Source organism: Microchirus variegatus (assembly GCF_963457635.1).
Source record: "Microchirus variegatus genome assembly, chromosome: 7".
Classification (NCBI taxonomy): Eukaryota; Metazoa; Chordata; class Actinopteri; order Pleuronectiformes; family Soleidae; genus Microchirus; species Microchirus variegatus.
In genome coordinates, this window is record NC_139808.1 from 25,245,919 (window position 1) to 25,266,494 (window position 20,576).

The 20,576-nt window shown below is 37.7% G+C and overlaps 1 protein-coding gene across 1 annotated transcript in view; it reads left to right on the top strand.

Moving 5' to 3' along the window:
• Nucleotides 1-20,576, top strand: part of srgap3 (SLIT-ROBO Rho GTPase activating protein 3) — a gene marked incomplete at its 3' end in the record, with an annotated part of 75,895 nt that overhangs the window by 51,627 nt on the left and 3,692 nt on the right. The window contains exons 7-18 of the mRNA XM_083892003.1: nt 2,911-3,132; nt 3,230-3,331; nt 6,339-6,536; nt 6,621-6,705; nt 9,695-9,722; nt 10,334-10,436; nt 12,641-12,701; nt 14,169-14,246; nt 15,484-15,618; nt 16,077-16,182; nt 17,541-17,768; nt 20,003-20,156. Coding sequence (XP_083748129.1) covers nt 2,911-3,132; nt 3,230-3,331; nt 6,339-6,536; nt 6,621-6,705; nt 9,695-9,722; nt 10,334-10,436; nt 12,641-12,701; nt 14,169-14,246; nt 15,484-15,618; nt 16,077-16,182; nt 17,541-17,768; nt 20,003-20,156 — 1,500 coding nt within the window. The remainder of the gene's footprint in view (nt 1-2,910; nt 3,133-3,229; nt 3,332-6,338; nt 6,537-6,620; nt 6,706-9,694; nt 9,723-10,333; nt 10,437-12,640; nt 12,702-14,168; nt 14,247-15,483; nt 15,619-16,076; nt 16,183-17,540; nt 17,769-20,002; nt 20,157-20,576) is intronic.

Genomic DNA, 20,576 nt, shown 5'->3' on the forward strand with positions numbered 1-20,576 from the left:
TTCATTCAATTTTGAACACTCTGGCTTTAGGATGTTTTGGTTAAATAGAAGTGAACGCCTAATTGATTAGAAAAACAGCTCTAATGATGATGGCACAGTCAGCGTCCCAAGGTGAACACAGTGAAAAGATAGTTACAGGTAGGAACAAATACACAAAAATAGGAAAAAATTGTTATTTACAGGTTACAGTTTTTAGCCCCTCCCACTTCCAATTGTTGACGCCCATTCACCCAAACCACTTTCAGATGTAAATTGTCACATGGTTTGATGCAGTCGCAGAAATCTGCGAGTTTTGGACGTCTAAAAAATGGCAAAAAAGTCATACTTTAGTAAGTCGTCGTAAATTTGACAAAAAAGTCACACTTTAGTAAGTTGTCGTAAATGTGACAAAAAAGTCATAGTTTAGTAAGTTGTCGTAAATTAGACAAAAAAGTCATACTTTAGTAAGTGTCCAAAATTTGACAAAAAAGTCATATTTCGGTAAGTCGTCGTAAATTTGACAAAAAAGGTCACACTTTAGTAAGTTGTCGTAAATGTGACAAAAAGTCATACTTAAGTAAGTTGTCGTAAATTTGACAAAAAAGTCATACTTTAGTATGTCGTCCAAAATTTGACAAAAAAGTCATACTTTAGTAAGTTGTAGTAAATTTGTCAAAAAAGTCATACTTTAGTATGTCGTCCAAAATTTGACAAAAAAAGTCATACTTTAGTAAGTCGTGCAAAATTTGACAAAAAAGTCATACTTTAGTAAGTCGTCGAAAAATTTGACCAAAAAAGTCATACTTCGATATGTCGTCAAAAATTTGACAAAAAGTCATACTTTAGTAAGTGGTCGTAAATTTGACTAAAAAGTCATACTTCGGTAAGTCGTCCAAAATTTAACACAAATATCGTACTTGGGTAAGTCGTCTAGAATTTAACGAAAAAAGTCATACTTTAGTAAGTCATTGAAAATTTGACAAAAAAGTCATACTTTAGTAAGTTGTCGTAAATTTGACAAAAAAGTCATACTTTAGTAAGTTGTCGTAAATTTGACAAAAAAGTCATATTTCGGTAAGTCGTCGTAAATTTGACAAAAAAAGTCACACTTTAGTAAGTTGTCGTAAATTTGACAAAAAAGTCACACTTTAGTAAGTTGTCGTAAATTAGACAAAAAAGTCATACTTTAGTAAGTTGTCCAAAATTTGACAAAAAAGTCATATTTCGGTAAGTCGTCGTAAATTTGACAAAAAAGTCACACTTTAGTAAGTTGTCGTAAATGTGACAAAAAAGTCATACTTTAGTATGTCGTCCAAAATTTGACAAAAAAGTCATGCTTTAGTAAGTCATGCAAAATTTGACAAAAAAGTCCTACTTTAGTAAGTTGTCGTAAATTTGACAAAAAAGTCATACTTTAGTAAGTTGTCGAAAATTTGACAAAAAAGTCATCAATAGTAAGTTGTTGAATATTTTACAAAAAAGTCATACTTTAGTAAGTTGTCGTAAATTTGACAAAAAAGTCATACTTTAGTAAGTCGTCCAAAATTTGACAAAAAAGTCATACTTAGGTAAGTCGTCAAATTTGACAAAAAATCATACTTTAGTAAGTCGTCAAATTTGACAAAAAAGTCATACTTCGATATGTCGTCGAAAATTTGACAAAAAATCATACTTTAGTAAGTTGTCGTAAATTTGACGAAAAAGTCATACTTCGGTAAGTAGTCGAAAATTTGACAGGAAAGTCGTACTTAGATATGTTGTCGAAAATTTAACACAAATATACTTGGGTAAGTCGTCGAGAATTTGACGAAAAAAGTCATAGTTTAGTAAGTCATCCAAAATTTGACACAAAAGTCATACTTTAGTAAGTTGTCGTAAATTTGACAAAAAAGTCGTACTTTGATATGTCGTCGAAAATTTAACACAAATATCATACTTGGGTAAGTCGTCGAGAATTTGACGAAAAAAGTCATACTTTAGTAAGTCATCGAAAAATTTGATATGCGAAGGCCGTCAAAAATTTGATTTTCTTTTGGGGAAAATAATAAGAAGAAGACATTACTACTTTGACTGAGCTGCTGCTGCTGCTCCTTCTTCTTCTTCTACTGCTGATATGAATACACTCCCTCAGTTTGTTTGTTTTAAAAAAGACACTCATTTACTCCCTTTGGTCTTTTTGTGTGCACAGCCACTGTGACTGAGCGGTGCAATCAGTGCTCGAGCACCAAAATAGAGCGACTCCTTCCCTCGCTGCTAAAGAGGCACTAAACAGCATTTACTTAGTGATTCACTGAGCTGTCAGGAGCCTCCAGCCTCTCTCGCTCTCTCTCTCTGTGTTTCTCTGTCTCTAAACTTCCTCACCACCATCCTCTGCTTAATTAGGTTACTTCATACAGCTCACTGTGATAATTATCCCTCGCGTCCCACTGTGCTCGCTCCTGTAATTCTCTGAACTCTACGACTATTTTTGAAAGGTAACTTGTAGTCGGATCCTTTTTGGGGGAGTCGATGAAATAGGTCTGAACATGAACATGAAATAATCTGCTCAAAATAACTGACTTTTCAACTCACAGTTTGTGCTGAAATTCACCTTTTCTCAATTTTGTGTTGTAAGGCAGATTAACAGCAGCTGAAAAACATCGATAAATGTCATTTAAACTTTATTTTTCCACCAAAAGTTGAGTTTTTTTAATTTATTTGATGACCTGTTTCGTGTATTTGTACATTATCTTGTTAAAAATGCTATATATTATTGTGTATTATCTGTTATTATGACAGTATATTATATAAGATGGAGGGAAAAAAAGAAAATCAGCTTGAAAAAGCATTAAAAAAGAGACTTTTAACCGTATTTTTTGCTGATTTTCTTTCGCCATTCTATCTCCACCTTCACCCTAAGTGTCTTTATTTAATATATTCTCATCTCCACAGTGCTGTGACCTCGGCTACCACGCCAGCTTGGCTCGCACCTTCAGGACGTATCTGTCTGCCGAGTACAACCTGGAGACGTCGCGCCACGAGGGCCTGGACATCATCGAGAACGCCGTGGACAACCTGGACTCCCGCAGCGACAAGCACAAGATCATGGACATGCACAACCAGGTGTTCTGTCCTCCCATGCGCTTCGAATACCTGCCGCACATGGGAGACGAGGTGAGATGTTTTACAGATCTCATTACAAGATTACAGAGTTTGTTTCTGTTGGTTTCACTTTGACTCCTCCGCATGTGTCCTCTCTCTTCCTGCTCAGGTGTGCCAGGTGAGCGCCCAGCAGCCTGTGCAGACTGAGCTCCTGATGCGCTACCACCAACTGCAGTCCCGCTTAGCCACGCTGAAGATTGAAAATGAGGAGGTGAGGATTTACGACGTCTCTCTTTTGGCGATTTTTCCGTTACAATATAGTAACGTGGGCGGAGTCATCCCGGCACGGCTGCATGAAACTGCCATGACGTTGTTTTATATGCGACAAACACAAAAAAAGAAACTTTTCATTGGCCGCATGACGCGATTTGCATCATCAAGGTGAAAAGTGTAGTGCTGCGCGTGCAGTGGTATTTTGTCGAAAAATATGACAAAAAAGTCCTACTTTGGTATGTCGTCAAAAAAGTTTGCAAAAAAAAAAAAAAATCGTAGTTCGGTATGAAGTTTGACAAAAATTATACTTCGGTATGTCATCAAAATTTTACAAAAAATCATAACTTGGTAAGTCATCCAAAATTTGACAAAAAAAGTCATACTACAGAATTTTGTCAAAGAGTTTACAAAAAAGTCATAGTTTCGTATGTCGTTCAGAATTTGACAAAATAGCCATACTTTGGTAAGTCATCGAAAATTTGACGAAAAAAGCCGTACTACGGTATGTTGTCCAAAATTTCACGGAAAAAGTCATATTTCGGAATGTTGTGGAAAATTTGACAAAAAAAGGAATAGTTTCTTGTATGCTGTCGAAAATTTGACGAAAAAAGTCATACTTTGGTATGTCGTCGAAAAATTTGACAAAAAAGTCATACTTCGGTATGTTGTCGAAAATTTGAAAAAAAAGTTATAATTCAGTATGTTGTCGGAAATTTGACAAAAAAGTCATACTTCGGTAAGTCATCCAAAATTTTACAAAAAAAGTCATACTACAGAATGTTGTCAAAGATTTTACAAAAAAGTCATAGTTTCGTATGTCGTTCAGAATTTGACAAAATAGCCATACTTTGGTAAGTCATCGAAAATTTGACGAAAAAAGTCGTACTACGGTATGTTGTCCAAAATTTCACGAAAAAAGTCATATTTCAGAATGTTGTGGAAAATTTGACAAAAAAAGGAATAGTTTCTTGTATGCTGTCGAAAATTTGACGAAAAAAGTCATACTTCGGTATGTTGTCGAAAATTTGAAAAAAAAGTTATAATTCAGTATGTTGTCGGAAATTTGATAAAAAAGCCATACTTCGGTAAGTCATCCAAAATTTGACAAAAAAAGTCATACTACAAAATGTTGTCAAAGATTTTACAAAAAAGTCATAGTTTCGTATGTCGTTCGAAATTTGACAAAATAGCCATACTTTGGTAAGTCATCGGAAATTTGACCAAAAAAGTCGTACTACGGTATGTTGTCCAAAATTTCACGAAAAAGTCATATTTCAGAATGTTGTGGAAAATTCGACAAAAAAGTAATAGTTTCTTGTATGTTGTCGAAAATTTGACGAAAAAAGTCATACTTCGGTATGTCGTCGAAAAATTTGACAAAAAAGTCATACTTCGGTATGTTGTCAAAATGTTGACAAAAGAAGATATACTTCGGTATGTTGTCGAAAATTTGACAAAAAAAAGTCATAGTTTCGTATGTCGTCAAAAATTTGACACAAAAGGCATACTTCGGTAAGTTGTCAAAATTTTGACAAAATGTCATATTTCGGTATGTTGTCGAAGATTTGACAAAAAAGTTATAATTCGGAATGTTGTCAAAGATTTGACAAAAAAAGTCATAGTTTCGTATGTCGTAAAAAATTTGACAAACAAGTCATAATTTGGTACCAGCTACTATCGCTAATGGAAAAGCAAAATAACCGTGCCGAGCCGAGGTGAGTCGAGCTTCACCCCACCCCCCTAAAACAAAGCCCTGACCCTATGGACAGCACCATATGTTCTCATTGTTAAGTTCACTCCGTGACCTTTGCCCCAAGCTGAGAAGATATTTAGAGCAAATTGCGCTGAACGATGTGTGTTTTCCATGAAGCAATAAGTGAAATTGTGTCTTTTTCTTTATGTCGCTTTCTCATCAAGAGGCGCAGACACAAAAGGTGCAAATGGAGGTGATAATGACTGTGGTCTGTTAGACTCCAGCCTGTGCCAATGACTCTGCCTCCTCTTCTTCTTCTGTCTCTCTCTGTCTTCATGTTGTGGAGTGCATATAATAATGGACGAGCCGTGTCATTAGTGAAAATGAGGTTTATCAATCACGGCCCTAAACAAAAAGCCTCCCCGAGCAATTTCACACCTAATTTTCTGTCTCTCTTTGGGAGGATGTCTTCATCGCAGCTCTTCGTCTGATAGATTAGGCCCAGCCCCCTGGGATGTTTTTGGACTTGTGCTGCTTGGTACAATCGAAGGCCATTTATTATTGATGGCTCAGTCTGTCTTTGATATATATATTTATATATGTGTATGTATAGGTATATATATATGTGTAAAATATGTATATATATATATGTGTGTAAAATATGTATATGTATATATGTATATATGTATATACATATATACGTATATGTGTATACAGTATATCTATATGTAGATATGTATATATGTATATTTATGTTTATATATGTATATATATACATATATGTGTATATATGTATATATATATGTGTGTATATATATGTATATGTATATAGGTATATATGTTTATTGGTATGTTTAAATGTATATATACATATATACACATATATACATATATGTACATATATACGTATATGTACATATGTATGTATATATGTACATATATGTGTGTATATATATACGTATATGTAGACATGTATATGTATATTGGTGTATATGTATATTGGTATGTTTATATATGTATATATGTACATATATATACATATATGTACATATATGTGTACATATGTACGTATATATGTACATATATGTGTATATATGTGCATATGTACGTATGTGTATATGTGTACATATGTACATATATATGTATATATATCTATATACATAGATATATCTATGTATATAGATATGTGTATTTATATATTTATCTGTATATATATAATATATATATATATATATATATTATTAAAAAGACGCTGACGAAAGAGACAATTTGTGCTCCTCTTCATGGTTTCCTCCTCACCTGGTCCGTGCAGGTGAGAAAGACCCTGGACGCCACCATGCAGACCCTTCAGGACATGTTGACGGTGGAGGACTTCGACGTGTCGGACGCCTTCCAGCACAGCCGCTCCACCGAGTCCATCAAGTCCGTGGCCTCCGAGTCGTACATGAGCAAGATGAACGTCGCCAAGCGGCGGGCCAACCAGCAGGAGACTGAGATGTTCTACTTCTCAGTAAGTCCACGTGGAAGATGATTTTTGAGCAGTTTGAACTGGATTTGTGCTGCTCTTCACTCACTAACGTCCTCTTCTCTCTAGAAATTCAAAGAGTACCTGAACGGCAGCAACCTCATCATTAAGCTGCAGGCCAAGCATGACCTTCTGAAGCAGACTCTGGGCGAAGGTAAGAGGTCGTTTCTCTTCATCTAAGTCTCCGAAAGCTCCGTTTGTGTCTTTTTTAATGGGTTTTGTGCGCGACCCAGTGTTTCATCCTGTAATTATGACCCGCAGAAGCTCTATAAAGTCACCGCCTGCAGGTCTTGTCTTATTACGAGCAGAGGATGAGAGATATACGAGGCCACGGGCTGATTTTTGTGGGAGCGACGGGAAGGAAAGGAAAGGGAAAAAATGGACGACTGTCCGAAACCAAAAACAGAGCGTTTACCTCTTCCTCCTTTGTCCTCGTCTACACTGGTTAAATCATTATACGACGTGGCGTTGTAGATGTAGAGACGGTTTCCAGGACTGCGCTCGGTTCCTCCCGTCCCCAGAGATCTCCTCGTCACCTCAGCCGTGAACCGTTCACGCCCAATCAATCAGCTCAACCCGGGGCCCTAGCACCATTCCTGCAGCTGCTCCTGCATCAGGGGTTGAGCTAATAGAAATGGGGGGAAAACACACACAGCTGAGGCCCTGCAGCGTTCATGCATATTTTGTCTCGATATCGCACCTTGGATTCATTCGTCTATTAATTTATTCATCCATCCGCCCTCTTTAATTGAGCTTTGTTGTGCCCTCAGTATCTGGAAGCATCCTTGTTAATCCCCTCAGTTCTGACTGCGTGAAGCTCTTTAACGCTCACATAAGAATAGTTGTGCGTCTGGATAGGTGTGTGTGTGTGTGTGTGTGTGTGTGTGTGTGCGTGACATGTGGTGTCTCCAGGTACCACCTATGTTTAATTATTCAGGTGATCAATCAGGGCTTATTGAGTCGTGGTCATTAGCATTAGCTCGTTGCTTCACACACACACACACACACACACACACACACACACACACACACACACACACACACACACACACACACACACACACACACACACACACACACACACACACACACACACACACACAGATGAGCCTGCTGAGAGCAGCATCTGTATTAATGAAAACATAATCAAGGTTTTGGCACAAAGTCGAGACGCTGTGAGGTTATTTGTCATCACTGATCACCAGGCACCGCCAGGTTTTTCCCTTTGTTCGCTGACTTTGTTTCACGCTGATTCCTCTTAAAGAAAATCTATCTCCTCTGATATAAAGAGACTGTGGCAATGCTGTTCATAGACTATTCAGTTTTTCTCTTATTTCTAATCAGGAGGCGCTGTGTCTTCTTTGAATTGATTTCAATTGGAAACTTTTTATTCTGTAATCTGTAATAATCTGTAATTCTGTATTAGGACTTTATTCTTGAAAGATTACGATTTCATTGTCAAAAGATTGACTTTATTCTCGAAAGATTACGACTTTATTCTTTGAACATTACGACTTTATTCTCGAAATATTACGAATTTAATCTCATAATATTACAACTTTATTCTCAAAAGATTACTACTTTATTCTCATAATATTACGATTTATATTATCTGAAGATGACAACTTTATTCTCATAATATTTTACAATTTATATTCTCTAAAGATTACGACTTTATTCTCACAAGATTAGAACTTTATTCTCGAAAGATTACGACTTTATTCTCATAATATTATGATTTATATTCTCTGAAGATTACGACTTTATTTTCAGAAGATTAAGACTTTATTCTTGAAAGATAACGACTTTATTCTCATAATATTATGATTTATATTCTCTGAAGATTACGACTTTATTCTCATAAGATTACGACTTTATTCTCATAATGTTATTTATTTAGTTTAGTGTTGTACTCGCATGAACCAGGATGTTTTCTAACGCTATATAAATCCTTAGAAATCTGTATTTCTATTCACGATATCCATCTCTGAAACATGGGAAAGGAAAATGCCAGTGTGTTGTGTCTTTGTTGTGTGTATTTGTCACTAATGGACTCCTTATTGTCGTTTACTGCGTGTTTTACTGCTGAAGCTAAAACTCTCTCTCAAAATGAGACGAGACAACAATTCCTGACAAACAGTTTGTGTCTTCTTATGAGACGTCCTTAAGATTAGGCGAATTTTTTTAATTAATCAGGAGCGAGTGTCGCTAACTTTGCGGTGGTGACTGCATCGTCCTTATTGTGTGTGTGTGTGTGTGTGTGTGTGTGTGTGTGTGTGTGTGTGTGTGTGTGTGTGTGTGTGTGTGTGTGTGTGTGTGTGTGTGTGTGTGCGTGCGTGTGTTGATGGACGACCACAACAAAAGGCTCAGTGAGGCGGCACAGATATAACTCAGTGTCAACATAAGATGGACCCCTCCCTCACCAACACACACACACACACACTGCCTCCCCCTGTGACCCCCCACAGCCCCCCCACAGAGAGAGAGCGCCCCCCCCCCCAGCTTTGTCCAATAAATGGGGGTTCACACAGCTCACACAGCTCATTCATCTCCCCCCTCGATGGTCATGTTGTCTCTGTCTCATCGAGCCTCTCACTCGATGATGTGTATATATGTATATATGTATATGTATGTGAATGTATGTATATGAATGTATGTATATATGTGTGTGAATGTATGTATATATGTATATGTATAAACATGTGTGTATATATGTATGTATATGTGTGTATACCTATATATGTATATATGTGAAAGTATGTATGAATGTATGTATATATATGTGAATGTATGTATGTATGTATATATGTATGTATATCTATGTATATGTGTATATGCATATACATGTGTGTATATATGTATATGTGTGTGTATATATGTATGTATATTTATGTATATATATATGTATATATGTACGTATATGTGTGTATACGTATATATATACATATATATACACATACATATATTTTATGTATGTATATATATGTATATATATATATGTATATATGTATGTATATGTGTGTATACGTATATATATATACGTATATATGTATATGTATATATGTATATATATATATAGATATATATATAAAAAGATTATTATAACATGTCTCTCTTGTCTTTTTGATTTCTTTTTCCCACAGGAGAAAGAGCCGAGTGTGGAACGACAAGGTGATCACACAATCACACAATCACACAAAACACCTATAATTAAATGATGATAATAATATGAATATTATAAGTAGTAATATTTAAATAACTGTTATCTTGTGTAGAGTCGATTATTAATCGATCACTAAATTAATCGTGGACTATTTTGATCATCGTTTTTGGATTGTTTTAGCTTCTTAAATGTGAAGATTTTCTTCATTTCTTTGCTCCACGTAACAATGAAATCATTAAAAACTGAATCATTTTGGGGTTTTTTTTAAACGTTTTCTGACATTTTGGCTAAACGATTAATCGAGAAAATCCACGGTAACTTTCAGCAAGGATTGTTTTACTCCTCCTTTTAAACGTTAAAATAAATTTGTTCTTGGTTTTGCTAAATAAGCATTTTACTGACGACTTCAGTCAGATACGATAAACTTTATTTTATCACTCGTTACAGACACAAGGGTTAAAGGAAGGAAAACAGAAAAATAACTTTTTTCTCCCCCCCCCTCTGAACTCTGATTTCACGTTCCCACCTGCTCCTGAGACACACCTGGTTCCACAGATTCACATAACGCCGTTCCTTGTTGTTGTTGTTTGTTGTTGTTTGTCCCTCCGTTCTTCCTCAGGCCGCCTACTCTTCCCCCTAAACCACAGAAAATGCGGAAGCCTAGGCCACGCTCCGTTTATAACCATAAGCTGTTTAACGGCAATATGGAGACCTTCATCCAGGTACCCTCTCCTCCTGGTTGGTTGGTTGGTTGGTGGTTAGTTGGTGGTTATTTTGGTTGGTGTGTGACTGACTGAACGACCCCCTTGTGGAGCAGCAGGGAACAGCAGCCAGAACCTTTTTTGCTCTCTTTTTTCCGCTTTCTCGTTTTTGGCCCTTCTGCTGCCCTCGATCATGATATAACGCCTGTGTTTAACCTCTTATCCTAATCCTCGTGGTTGTGCCTGCACTGACAGACTTGAGTCCGCTTTCTTTCTCTTCACACTGTCGCTCTTTAACAGTGACTGAGAGACAGTAGACAGCAGGGAGGTCTGCGTTATACTGAGTCTATGTACAGCTTCTCTCACTAACCCTGTGCTTTCTCTGCTCTCTCTCTCTTTTTCCTCTGCGTCTCTTTGCTTTGCTGCTTTCTGTCCCAGAGGAAGAAGGAACGCTCGCTCCCGCATTCAGGTACTGCTGTTGTTAGAGTGACGATAGGTCAGGAGTTAGGAGGCAGGAGGCAGGAGTTAGGAGGCAGGAGTTAGGAGGCAGGCTTTATTCTCCAGAGATTACGACTTTATTCTCGAAAAATAACAACTTTATTCTCATTATATTACGACTTTATTCTCTGAAGATTACGTCTTTATTCTCATATAACGACTTTATTCTCGAAAGATTACGACTTTATTCTCGAAAGATTACGACTTTATTCTCATATTACGACTTTATTCTCATAATATTACAACTTTATTCTCTGAAGATTGCGACTTTATTCTCAAAAGGTTACAACTTTATTCTCATATCACGACTTTATTCTCATATTACAACTTTATTCTCATATTGCGACTTTATTCTCAAAAGGTAACAACTTTATTCTCATATTACGACTTTATTCTCATATTACGACTTTATTCTCATATTGCGACTTTATTCTCTGAAGATTACAACTTTATTCTCATTTTATGACTTTATTCTCATATTACGACTTTATTCTCATATTGCGACTTTATTCTCGAAAGATTACGACTTTATTCTCATATTGCGACTTTATTCTTGAAGGATTACGACTTTATTCTCAAAAGGTAACGACTTTATTCTCATATTACGACTTTATTCTCATATTACGACTTTATTCTCGAAAGATTTACGACTTTATTCTCAAAAGGTTACGACTTTATTCTCATATTACGACTTTATTCTCATAATATTCCAACTTTATTCTCTGAAGATTGCGACTTTATTCTCAAAAGGTTACAACTTTATTCTCATATTGCGACTTTATTCTCAAAAGGTAACAACTTTATTCTCATATTACGACTTTATTCTCATATTACGACTTTATTCTCATATTGCGTCTTTATTCTCTGAAGATTACAACTTTATTCTCATTTTACGACTATTCTCATATTACGACTTTATTCTCATATTGCGACTTTATTCTCGAAAGATTACGACTTTATTCTCATATTACGACTTTATTCTCATATTGCGACTTTATTCTTGAAGGATTACGACTTTATTCTCAAAAGGTAACGACTTTATTCTCATATTACGACTTTATTCTCATATTACGACTTTATTCTCATATTACGACTTTATTCTCGAAAGATTTACGACTTTATTCTCAAAAGGTTACGACTTTATTCTCATATTACGATTTTATTCTCATATTACGATTTTATTCTCATATTACGACTTTAATCTCATATTGCCACTTTATTCTCAAAAGATTACGACTTTATTCCAGAAATATTGTGACTTTATCCTCATAATGTTATTTATTTTGATTAATATTGTACTCACTTGAGTCAGAATGTTTCCTCAGACTATTTATACCCTTAGAAATCTGTATTTCTATTCAAATATCTATGAAACTTCCAGTGTGTTGTTTCTTTATTGTGTGAAAAACTTAAGTTAATGTATTCAGTGATTTAACTCACGCTGCTTCAGCCTCTCTGTGCATGCTTTTCTTTGTGTGTGTGTGTGTGTGTGTGTGTGTTAGGTGACGAGAACAGCTGCATTAATGCTTTTTTGTTTCTGCTGGTTTTTACTGTTCCTGTGAGATGAGGTCCACACACTGTAATGTGTCTCTGTGGTAAATGTGAAGTACATGCTACGTTTGTATGATTAATAGCAGTATGAATGTACGGAACCTCTAAGCTCTGTGTTACTTACGTTACGTTTTCACTCACTTCTTATATCTTTCACATGATCTTATTTACTCCAGGATTCAGGTCAACCGATCCCACTTGTTGTTGAAAGCTGTGTCCGATACATCAATTTATACGGTGAGTATAAAACACACACTCTGTTCTGTTGTTACTGCATTTGAATGAAAGAGGCTGGAGATAGAAGACAAATCATGAACTCTAATGAACTTTAATCCTTTTACAGTTTGAGTTTACAACAAAAATGGCTTCAAAATCAACAATATATCACTTAAATTTCTTTTTTAAAGTCATTAACCCTTAGTGCTCACATGGCACAGATCTGTGCCGCAGGTGCACCCATGCTAAATTTGCCATGTGGGAATAATACACAACTCCTTATATGGACATCCTGGGGCTGTGTGTTTATAGGTCACATATTCAGGCTTTAAAAAATGTCTTGTTTTCCGATTCATTTTTATATCATATATCATATATAATTTTATATCAGTTTTAGTCGTGATAATTGTGCAGAAGTGACCAAATTAGAGCGTTTCTCTTTTCTTTTTGTTCATAAAAACGAGCCAAGTGAACTTTGAACTGTGAAGTATTTCACAAATTCAGTCCCATTTAAAACACATTTTTAGCACTTTCTGCTCAGGTGTGTTTATATAGTTGGTGAAAATGAAAGATCGCCTATAGGTTGTGCTGAAAAATAGTACATAAGACCCTCTATATTACACCTTCTGTATATACTGTATAGCAGGGGTCACCAACCTTTTTGAGTCAGAGAGCTACCTTAAGGGTAAAAAATAATATGGAGGGCTACCATATAATATTTTTTTGTTTGTTTACCATTTAAATGATTAATATTATGCATTCAACTGCATACACATTCATTCCAGTGCTTACTCCTAACGATTACCAGTTTTTATAAACAATATCAAAGATATTTTACTGACAGATCATACGGATACATGCAAGTGAGGTGAAGTGAAGTGAGCTCGCGGGCACCGTATTGGCTGCCCGCGAGCTACCAGGTGCCCGCGGGCACCACGTTGGTGACCCCTGCTGTATAGTAATGTAAAAAAGCAGCAGTGTTCTCAGGGTCAAACCTGCATAAGTGACAGCACTTATTGCACGAGGGCATCTATTTCCACTTCGTACCGCTGCTCTCTGAGGAGCTCAGCAGGATTGACAAGCTCATAACAATATAGCGAGTGCACAGGGAGAATATTTTCAAAGTCCTGTTGGTCTTTGCTTACTCAGGTCAGCCCCCCCCCTCCCCCCTCTTCTCCCTCTTTATAACTCCACCCTGTCTACCTCCACATCTGTCTCCAGCTCATTGCTGTGAGCCTTCAGGCCTTTTCTCCCTGCTGGATCTGGACCTAATGTAACTCCAGAAAAACTGATTAGAAGCCGTCTAACTGAAACCATATGCCCCGCTGCCCGCACTGAGGGGCCCTCTCCTGGAAATAATACGCATCTCTCTTTGGACTAGATTACATTTCCTGCTCTGTGTTATATGCTGTGTTTCCAGTGGGCTTTCAGGAAGCTGCCAGAGATAATGGCGGCTCACTCTGAGTTTTTATGTGTTTTCTGGGTCAGGTTTGCAGCAGCAAGGTATTTTCCGTGTGCCGGGATCACAGGTGGAGGTGAACGACATCAAAAACTCCTTTGAGAGAGGTGAGTCGACGACTTCACTCTGAAACCACTGAGATCACACACACACTTACACTACTGTTCAACCATTTAGGGTAACTGTTATTCTCGAAAGATTACGACTTTATTCTCGAAAGATTGCGACTTAATTCTCGAAAGATTTCGACTTTATTCTCGAAAGATTTCAACTTTATTCTCGAAAGATTACGACTTTATCCTCGGAAGATTACAAATTTATTTTCGAAAGATTATGACTTTATTCTCGAAAGATTACAAATTTATTCTCGAAAGATTACGACTTTATTCTCCAAAGATTACGACTTTATTCTCCAAAGATTACGACTTTGCTCTTGAAAGATAACAACTTTATTCTCATAATATTACGACTTTATTCTCGAAAGATTACGACTTTATTCTCAAAATATTACACTTTATTCTCGAAAGATTACGACTTTATTCTCGAAAGATTACAACTTTATTCTTGAAAGATTACGACTTTATTCTCAAAATATTACACATTTAATTCTCCAAAGATTACGACTTTATTCTCCAAAGATTACGACTTTGCTCTTGAAAGATAACAACTTTATTCTCATAATATTACGACTTTATTCTCGAAAGATTACGACTTTATTCTCAAAATATTACACTTTATTCTCGAAAGATTACGACTTTATTCTCATAATATTACGACTTTATTCTCGAAAGATTACAACTTTACTCTTGAAAGATTACAACTTTACTCTTGAAATATTACGACTTTATTCTCGAAAGATACACCTTTATTCTCGAAAGATTACGACTTTATTCTCCAAAGATTACACCTTTATTCTTGAAAGATTACGACTCTATTCTTGAAAGATTACGACTTTATTCTTGAAAGATTACGACTTTATTCTCGAAAGATTGCGACTTTATTCTCCAAGGATTACGACTTTATTCTTGAAAGATTACGACTTTATTCTTGAATGATTACAAATTTATTCTCTAAAGATTGAGACTTTATTCTCGAAAGATTACGACTTTATTCTCATTATATTACAACTTTATTCTTGAAAGATTGCGACTTTATTCTCATTATATTACGACTTTATTCTCTAAAGATTGCAACTTTATTCTTGAAAGATTACGACTTTATCTTCTTTGGATGAATAAAAGTGTGACTTTTAATGGAAAACACAAAAATATTGTACAGGTGACCCCAAACCTTTGAACGTTAGTGTATTTATGTAAGTATTTATACTGTTTTACGTTTTCTTAGGTGAAGATCCCTTGATTGACGACCAGAATGATCACGACATAAACTCGGTGGCAGGGGTGCTGAAGCTGTACTTCAGAGGTCTGGAGAACCCTATCTTCCCAAAGGAGCGTTTCCTGGACTTCATATCTACCATCAGTGAGTCACGCACCACTGAAAACACTCAAAACAATCACGGCTGCTCAAACTGAAAAAGAGAAAACACACCATGGACGCAGTGGAAGAGAAAGGCATGCGGTTCAGCACATGGAAGCAATCTTTTACACCAAAGCTCGCTGCCTGACGCTGAGCCGAAAGTGGAGCGTGGACCACATCAGTTAGCGATGAACGAGCTCTGCACAGCGTTTATTTTACTCGCTGTGATCACTCGCTTCACCGCAGGGGTTTGATGAAAGGCAGTGAGAGAGGAATCTGTGTAAGTGTCAGGTTTTTAGAAGCCTCGCTCTGATCAATCACCAGAGTTAGAGTCTGATTTACATTCACCGTGTTTAAGAGTTGGTGCAGGCTCACGTATTAAAGTATGTGAGGATTTAAAAGCTACTTTATCACAGTGTAAAACAATCTGTGCGTGTGTGTGTGTGTGTGTGTGTGTGCAGAGCTGGAGTCTGGAGCTGAGCGAGCTCATCACATCCAGCAGATCGTCGTGGCTCTTCCTCGGACCGTCATCATCGTCATGAGATACTTGTTTGCCTTCCTCAACCAGTGAGTCAGTGATGAATGATAACAGTGTACAAACAAGAAGATGTAAATATACTACCGTTCAAAAAAAAAGTTTTCCATTAAAAGTCACACTTTTATTCATCAAAAAAATAAAGTCGCAATCTTTCCAGAATAAAGTTGTAATCTTTCCAGAATAAAGTTGTAATCTTTCCAGAATAAAGTTGTAATCTTTCGAGAATAAAGTCGTAATCTTTCCAGTATAAAGTCGTAATCTTTCCAGAATAAATTCGTAATCTTTCAAGAATAAATTCGTAATCTTTCAAAAATACAGTCGTAATCTTTCAAAAATACAGTCGTAGTCTTTCGAAAATAAAGTCGTAATCTTTCCAGAATAAAGTCGTAATCTTTCAAGGATGAAGTGGTAATATTATGAGGATAAAGTCTCAATCTTTTGAGAATAAAGTCGTAATCTTTCAAGAGTAAAGTTGCAATCTTTCAAGAATAACTAAGAAAACGTAAAATAGTAATACTTACAAATACACTACCGTTCAAAAGTTTGGGGTCACCTATACGATTTCAGCTGTGCTAACATCATTGCACAAGGGTTTTCAAGTGTTTTCTAATCATCCAATAGTCTTCTAACACCATTAGCAAACACAATGTACCATTAGAACACTGGATATAATGGGCCTCTATACACCTATGTACATATTCCATTAAAAACCAGACGTTTGCAGCTAGAATAGTCGTTTACCACATAAACAATGTATAGAGTGTATTTCTGATTCATTTAATGTTATATTCATTGAAAAAATAGCTTTTCCTTAAAAAATAAGGACATTTCTAAGCGAGCACAAACTTTTGAACGGTAGTGTACATTTGGGGTAAAATTGGTCCGAGACAAAATAGCTGCAATATAAAAAGATATTTATTCCTCTGTCTACAAGTTACGTGAAACTCTAACGTCTCACTGGAGTCTTAAACCTGTCCCGTGATCATGTACGTTATTATTAATGCTGCGTTTTACCGAGTTCATCTGCAGAACAAAGAGTTTGATTTCACTCTCGCTCTCTCTCTGTTGTACTGTAGCTGCTCCTAGCTGTGGCTTGAACGCTTTCTGATAATATACTGAGATTTACTACGACTTCCTCTCGCAGCGCCGAATGATTTGGTAACATTAGAGTAGTTTGTGGCATGGACTGGAGTTAATTTGCTGGAGTGGAGTGGGGGGGGGGGGGGTTTGATCCAAGAGCTTTCTCAGTAATTCCTGTTCTATAACCGCACAGAGAAGGACGTACTACTTGTAGATTTGAGATATATACAATACAAAAGTGCAAAAATGTCTCTCATTCCACATAGTAAATGGTAAGAAAAATGCGCTATTTCCCCCCCCCTCTCAGTGTGTCCCAGTACAGCGACGAGAACATGATGGATCCGTACAATCTGGCGATCTGCTTTGGTCCGACCTTGATGCCCATCCCCGACGGCCAGGATCCCGTCGCGTGTCAGGCACATGTGAACGAGGTCATCAAGACCATCATCGTCCACAACGAAGTCATCTTTCCGAGTCTGCGCGAGCTGGACGGTCCAGTGTACGAGAAGTGCATGACCGGGGGGGAGGAGTACTGGTGAGTGCTGAGGTTTTACCCTGAGACAGGTCACCAGGCCATCACAGGGCCAACACTGTCATCTACGGTCGAGTTTTGTGGATCGTCGGAGGAAAGTGTGCTGTACATTTCTTGCTGAATGGATGCTAGTGGCACAATGGAGTCCATTGTGTGGTCTAAAACAACTCTTTCACCCCAGATGGGACTCGAACCCATAATCCCTGGCTTAGGAGGCCAGTGCCTTATCCATTAGGCCACTGGGGCTATGTGGGTGTTGTTTAGTGTGTTTCTACTACGTGACCTCGGCACGGTTAAGTTTTGTTTCCGTTTACCTGCTGTGGCCAAGTTCAAAGCCGAGATCGGTTAAAAAGATGTAACAGTCTCCAAAAACGTGGGTCAATCCCCAACAATTACAAGGGAAATTAATAAAATCTCAGTGTTTAACAATGGAGTCTGGTGTATTTAGCGACAGCACTGCTAGCTTCACAAACCCTGCTGCTGTATTTAAATCTTTTTAATTAACTGATTCTAATGATTCAGTTACACTGAAAACAGCTGCTTTACAAGTCACTCGTCACTATTAACGTTAATTACGTACTATACTAACCTAAACCGCGCCGCGGCATTGCAAGGTTAGCTTAGCTTGGACCATTATAGGGGAATTGTGACCTCTTATCACGTGCTCTTGCCCTCAGGATACGAGGCAACCATGCTGGAGGCACAGTGGAGTCCATTGTGTGGCCCTAAAACAACTCACTCACCCCAGATGGGACTTGAACCCACAATACCTGGCTTAGGAGGCCAGTGCCTTATCCATTAGGCCACTGGGGCTGTGCAGGCACATGTCGGATCAGTATCTGTCTGACCTGCTTCAATTATTGTGTAGCATGTTTCCACCACCTCACCTCAGTTAAGTTGTGTTTCCGCTAGCATTTTTTTAGTACCTGCTCTGGTAAAGTTAAAGCCGAACAATGCCAAACTGTAGATCAGTTAAAAAGACTTAACAATCTCCAAAAACGTGGAGTTAATCTCCAAAAATTACCAGGGAATTGTCCAAAATCTCAATATTTAACAACGGAGTCTGGTGGTTTTGGCGACAGCACTGCTAGCATCACAAACCCTGCCGCTCTTGCCCTCACGATACGAGGTAACCGTGCTAGAGGCACAATTGAGTCCATTGTGTGGCCCTAAAACAACTCACTCACTCACCCCAGATGGGACTTGAACCCACAATCCCTGGCTTAGGAGGCCAGTGCCTTATCCATTAGGCCACTGGGGCTGTGTGGGTGTTGTTTAGTGTGTTTTTACTACCTGACCTCGGCACGGTTAAGTTTTGTTTCTGCTAGCATAGTACCTGGTACGAGGTACTTTATTTTAGTACCTGCTGTGGCCAAGTTCAAAGCCGAACAATGCCGAACTGTAGATTGGTTAAAAAGACTTAACAGTCTCCAAAAACGTGGGGGTTAATCTCCAACAATCACCAGGGAAATGAATAAAATCTCAGTATTTAACACTGGAGTCTGGTGTGTTTAGCGACAGCATTGCTAGCATCACGAACCCTGCCGCTGTTTTTAAATCTGTTAAATGAACTGATTCTAATGATTCAGTTACACTGAAAACAGCTGCTTTACAAGTCACTCGTCACTATTGACGTTAAGTACGAACTATTTTTGTCGAGGTAAACCAACCTAAACCGCGCCGCGGCGAGGTTAGCTCAGCTTGGACCATTATAGAGAAATTGTGACCTCTTATCACGTGCTCTTGCCCTCAGGATATGAGGCAACCGTGCTAGAGGCACAATGGAGTCCATTGTGTGGCCCTAAAACAACTCATTCACCTCAGATGGGACTCGAACCCACAATCCCTGGCTTAGGAGGCCAGTGCCTTATCCATTAGGCCACTGGGGCTGTGTGGGCATATGCTAGACCAGTATCTGTGTGACCTGCTTCAATCATTGTGTAGCATGTTTCCACCACCTCACCCCGATTAAGTTGTGTTTCCGCTAGCATAGTACCTGGTACTAGGTACTTTATTTTAGTACCTGCTCTGCCGAAGTTCATTTTTGTTGTGGAAAACCAACCTAAACCACGCTGGGCCATGGCGAGGTTAGCTTAGCTTAGACCATAGTGGAAAAGGGCCATTATAGGGGAATTGTGACCTTTTATCACCTGCTTAAACATCCTTATTGTTCATCGTCATGCTCCGAAATCTATAACACGTCTCTACCTGACACTTCTTCTCATGTTGTCCTGCAGCGACAGTCCTCACAGTGAACCAGGAACTATCGACGAGGCCGACAATGGCACTGAACCGCACACCAGTGATGAAGGTCTGTACATCGCAGTTGTCACGTTATCTAATTCTGTGGCCTGGTTCTCCGAGTGCATTGATTTCCTGAGAGTTGTGAACGTATGTAACTGACACACTCCTGTAACTCATGACATCCTTTTTTATTATCAACTAAAACTGCAGATGGAACAATAATAACACATAAAATGTTATATTTTTAGGGATTTTTACCAACGTTTACATTTCTTGGATACAGATATTCAGGCTCCTTTTCTGAGTATCTGCTAGCTTAACCTCTATGGCACCACCATTTATAATACTCTGTATTAAATCGAATCAGATTCCCATTAGCATCATGCAGCTGTGCATTGAGTTTAGTGCTTTCGTGTCAGGAAATGTTAGCGCGCTAACACACTAAGCTGAAGATGATGATGATGATAAATCATGGTTAGAAAGAGGCATTTCATCACAGATTTAGCGCGAGCACATGAAAAACAGTTTGGTTTAGACGCTGCTGATGCTGCTCCATCATGTTACGAA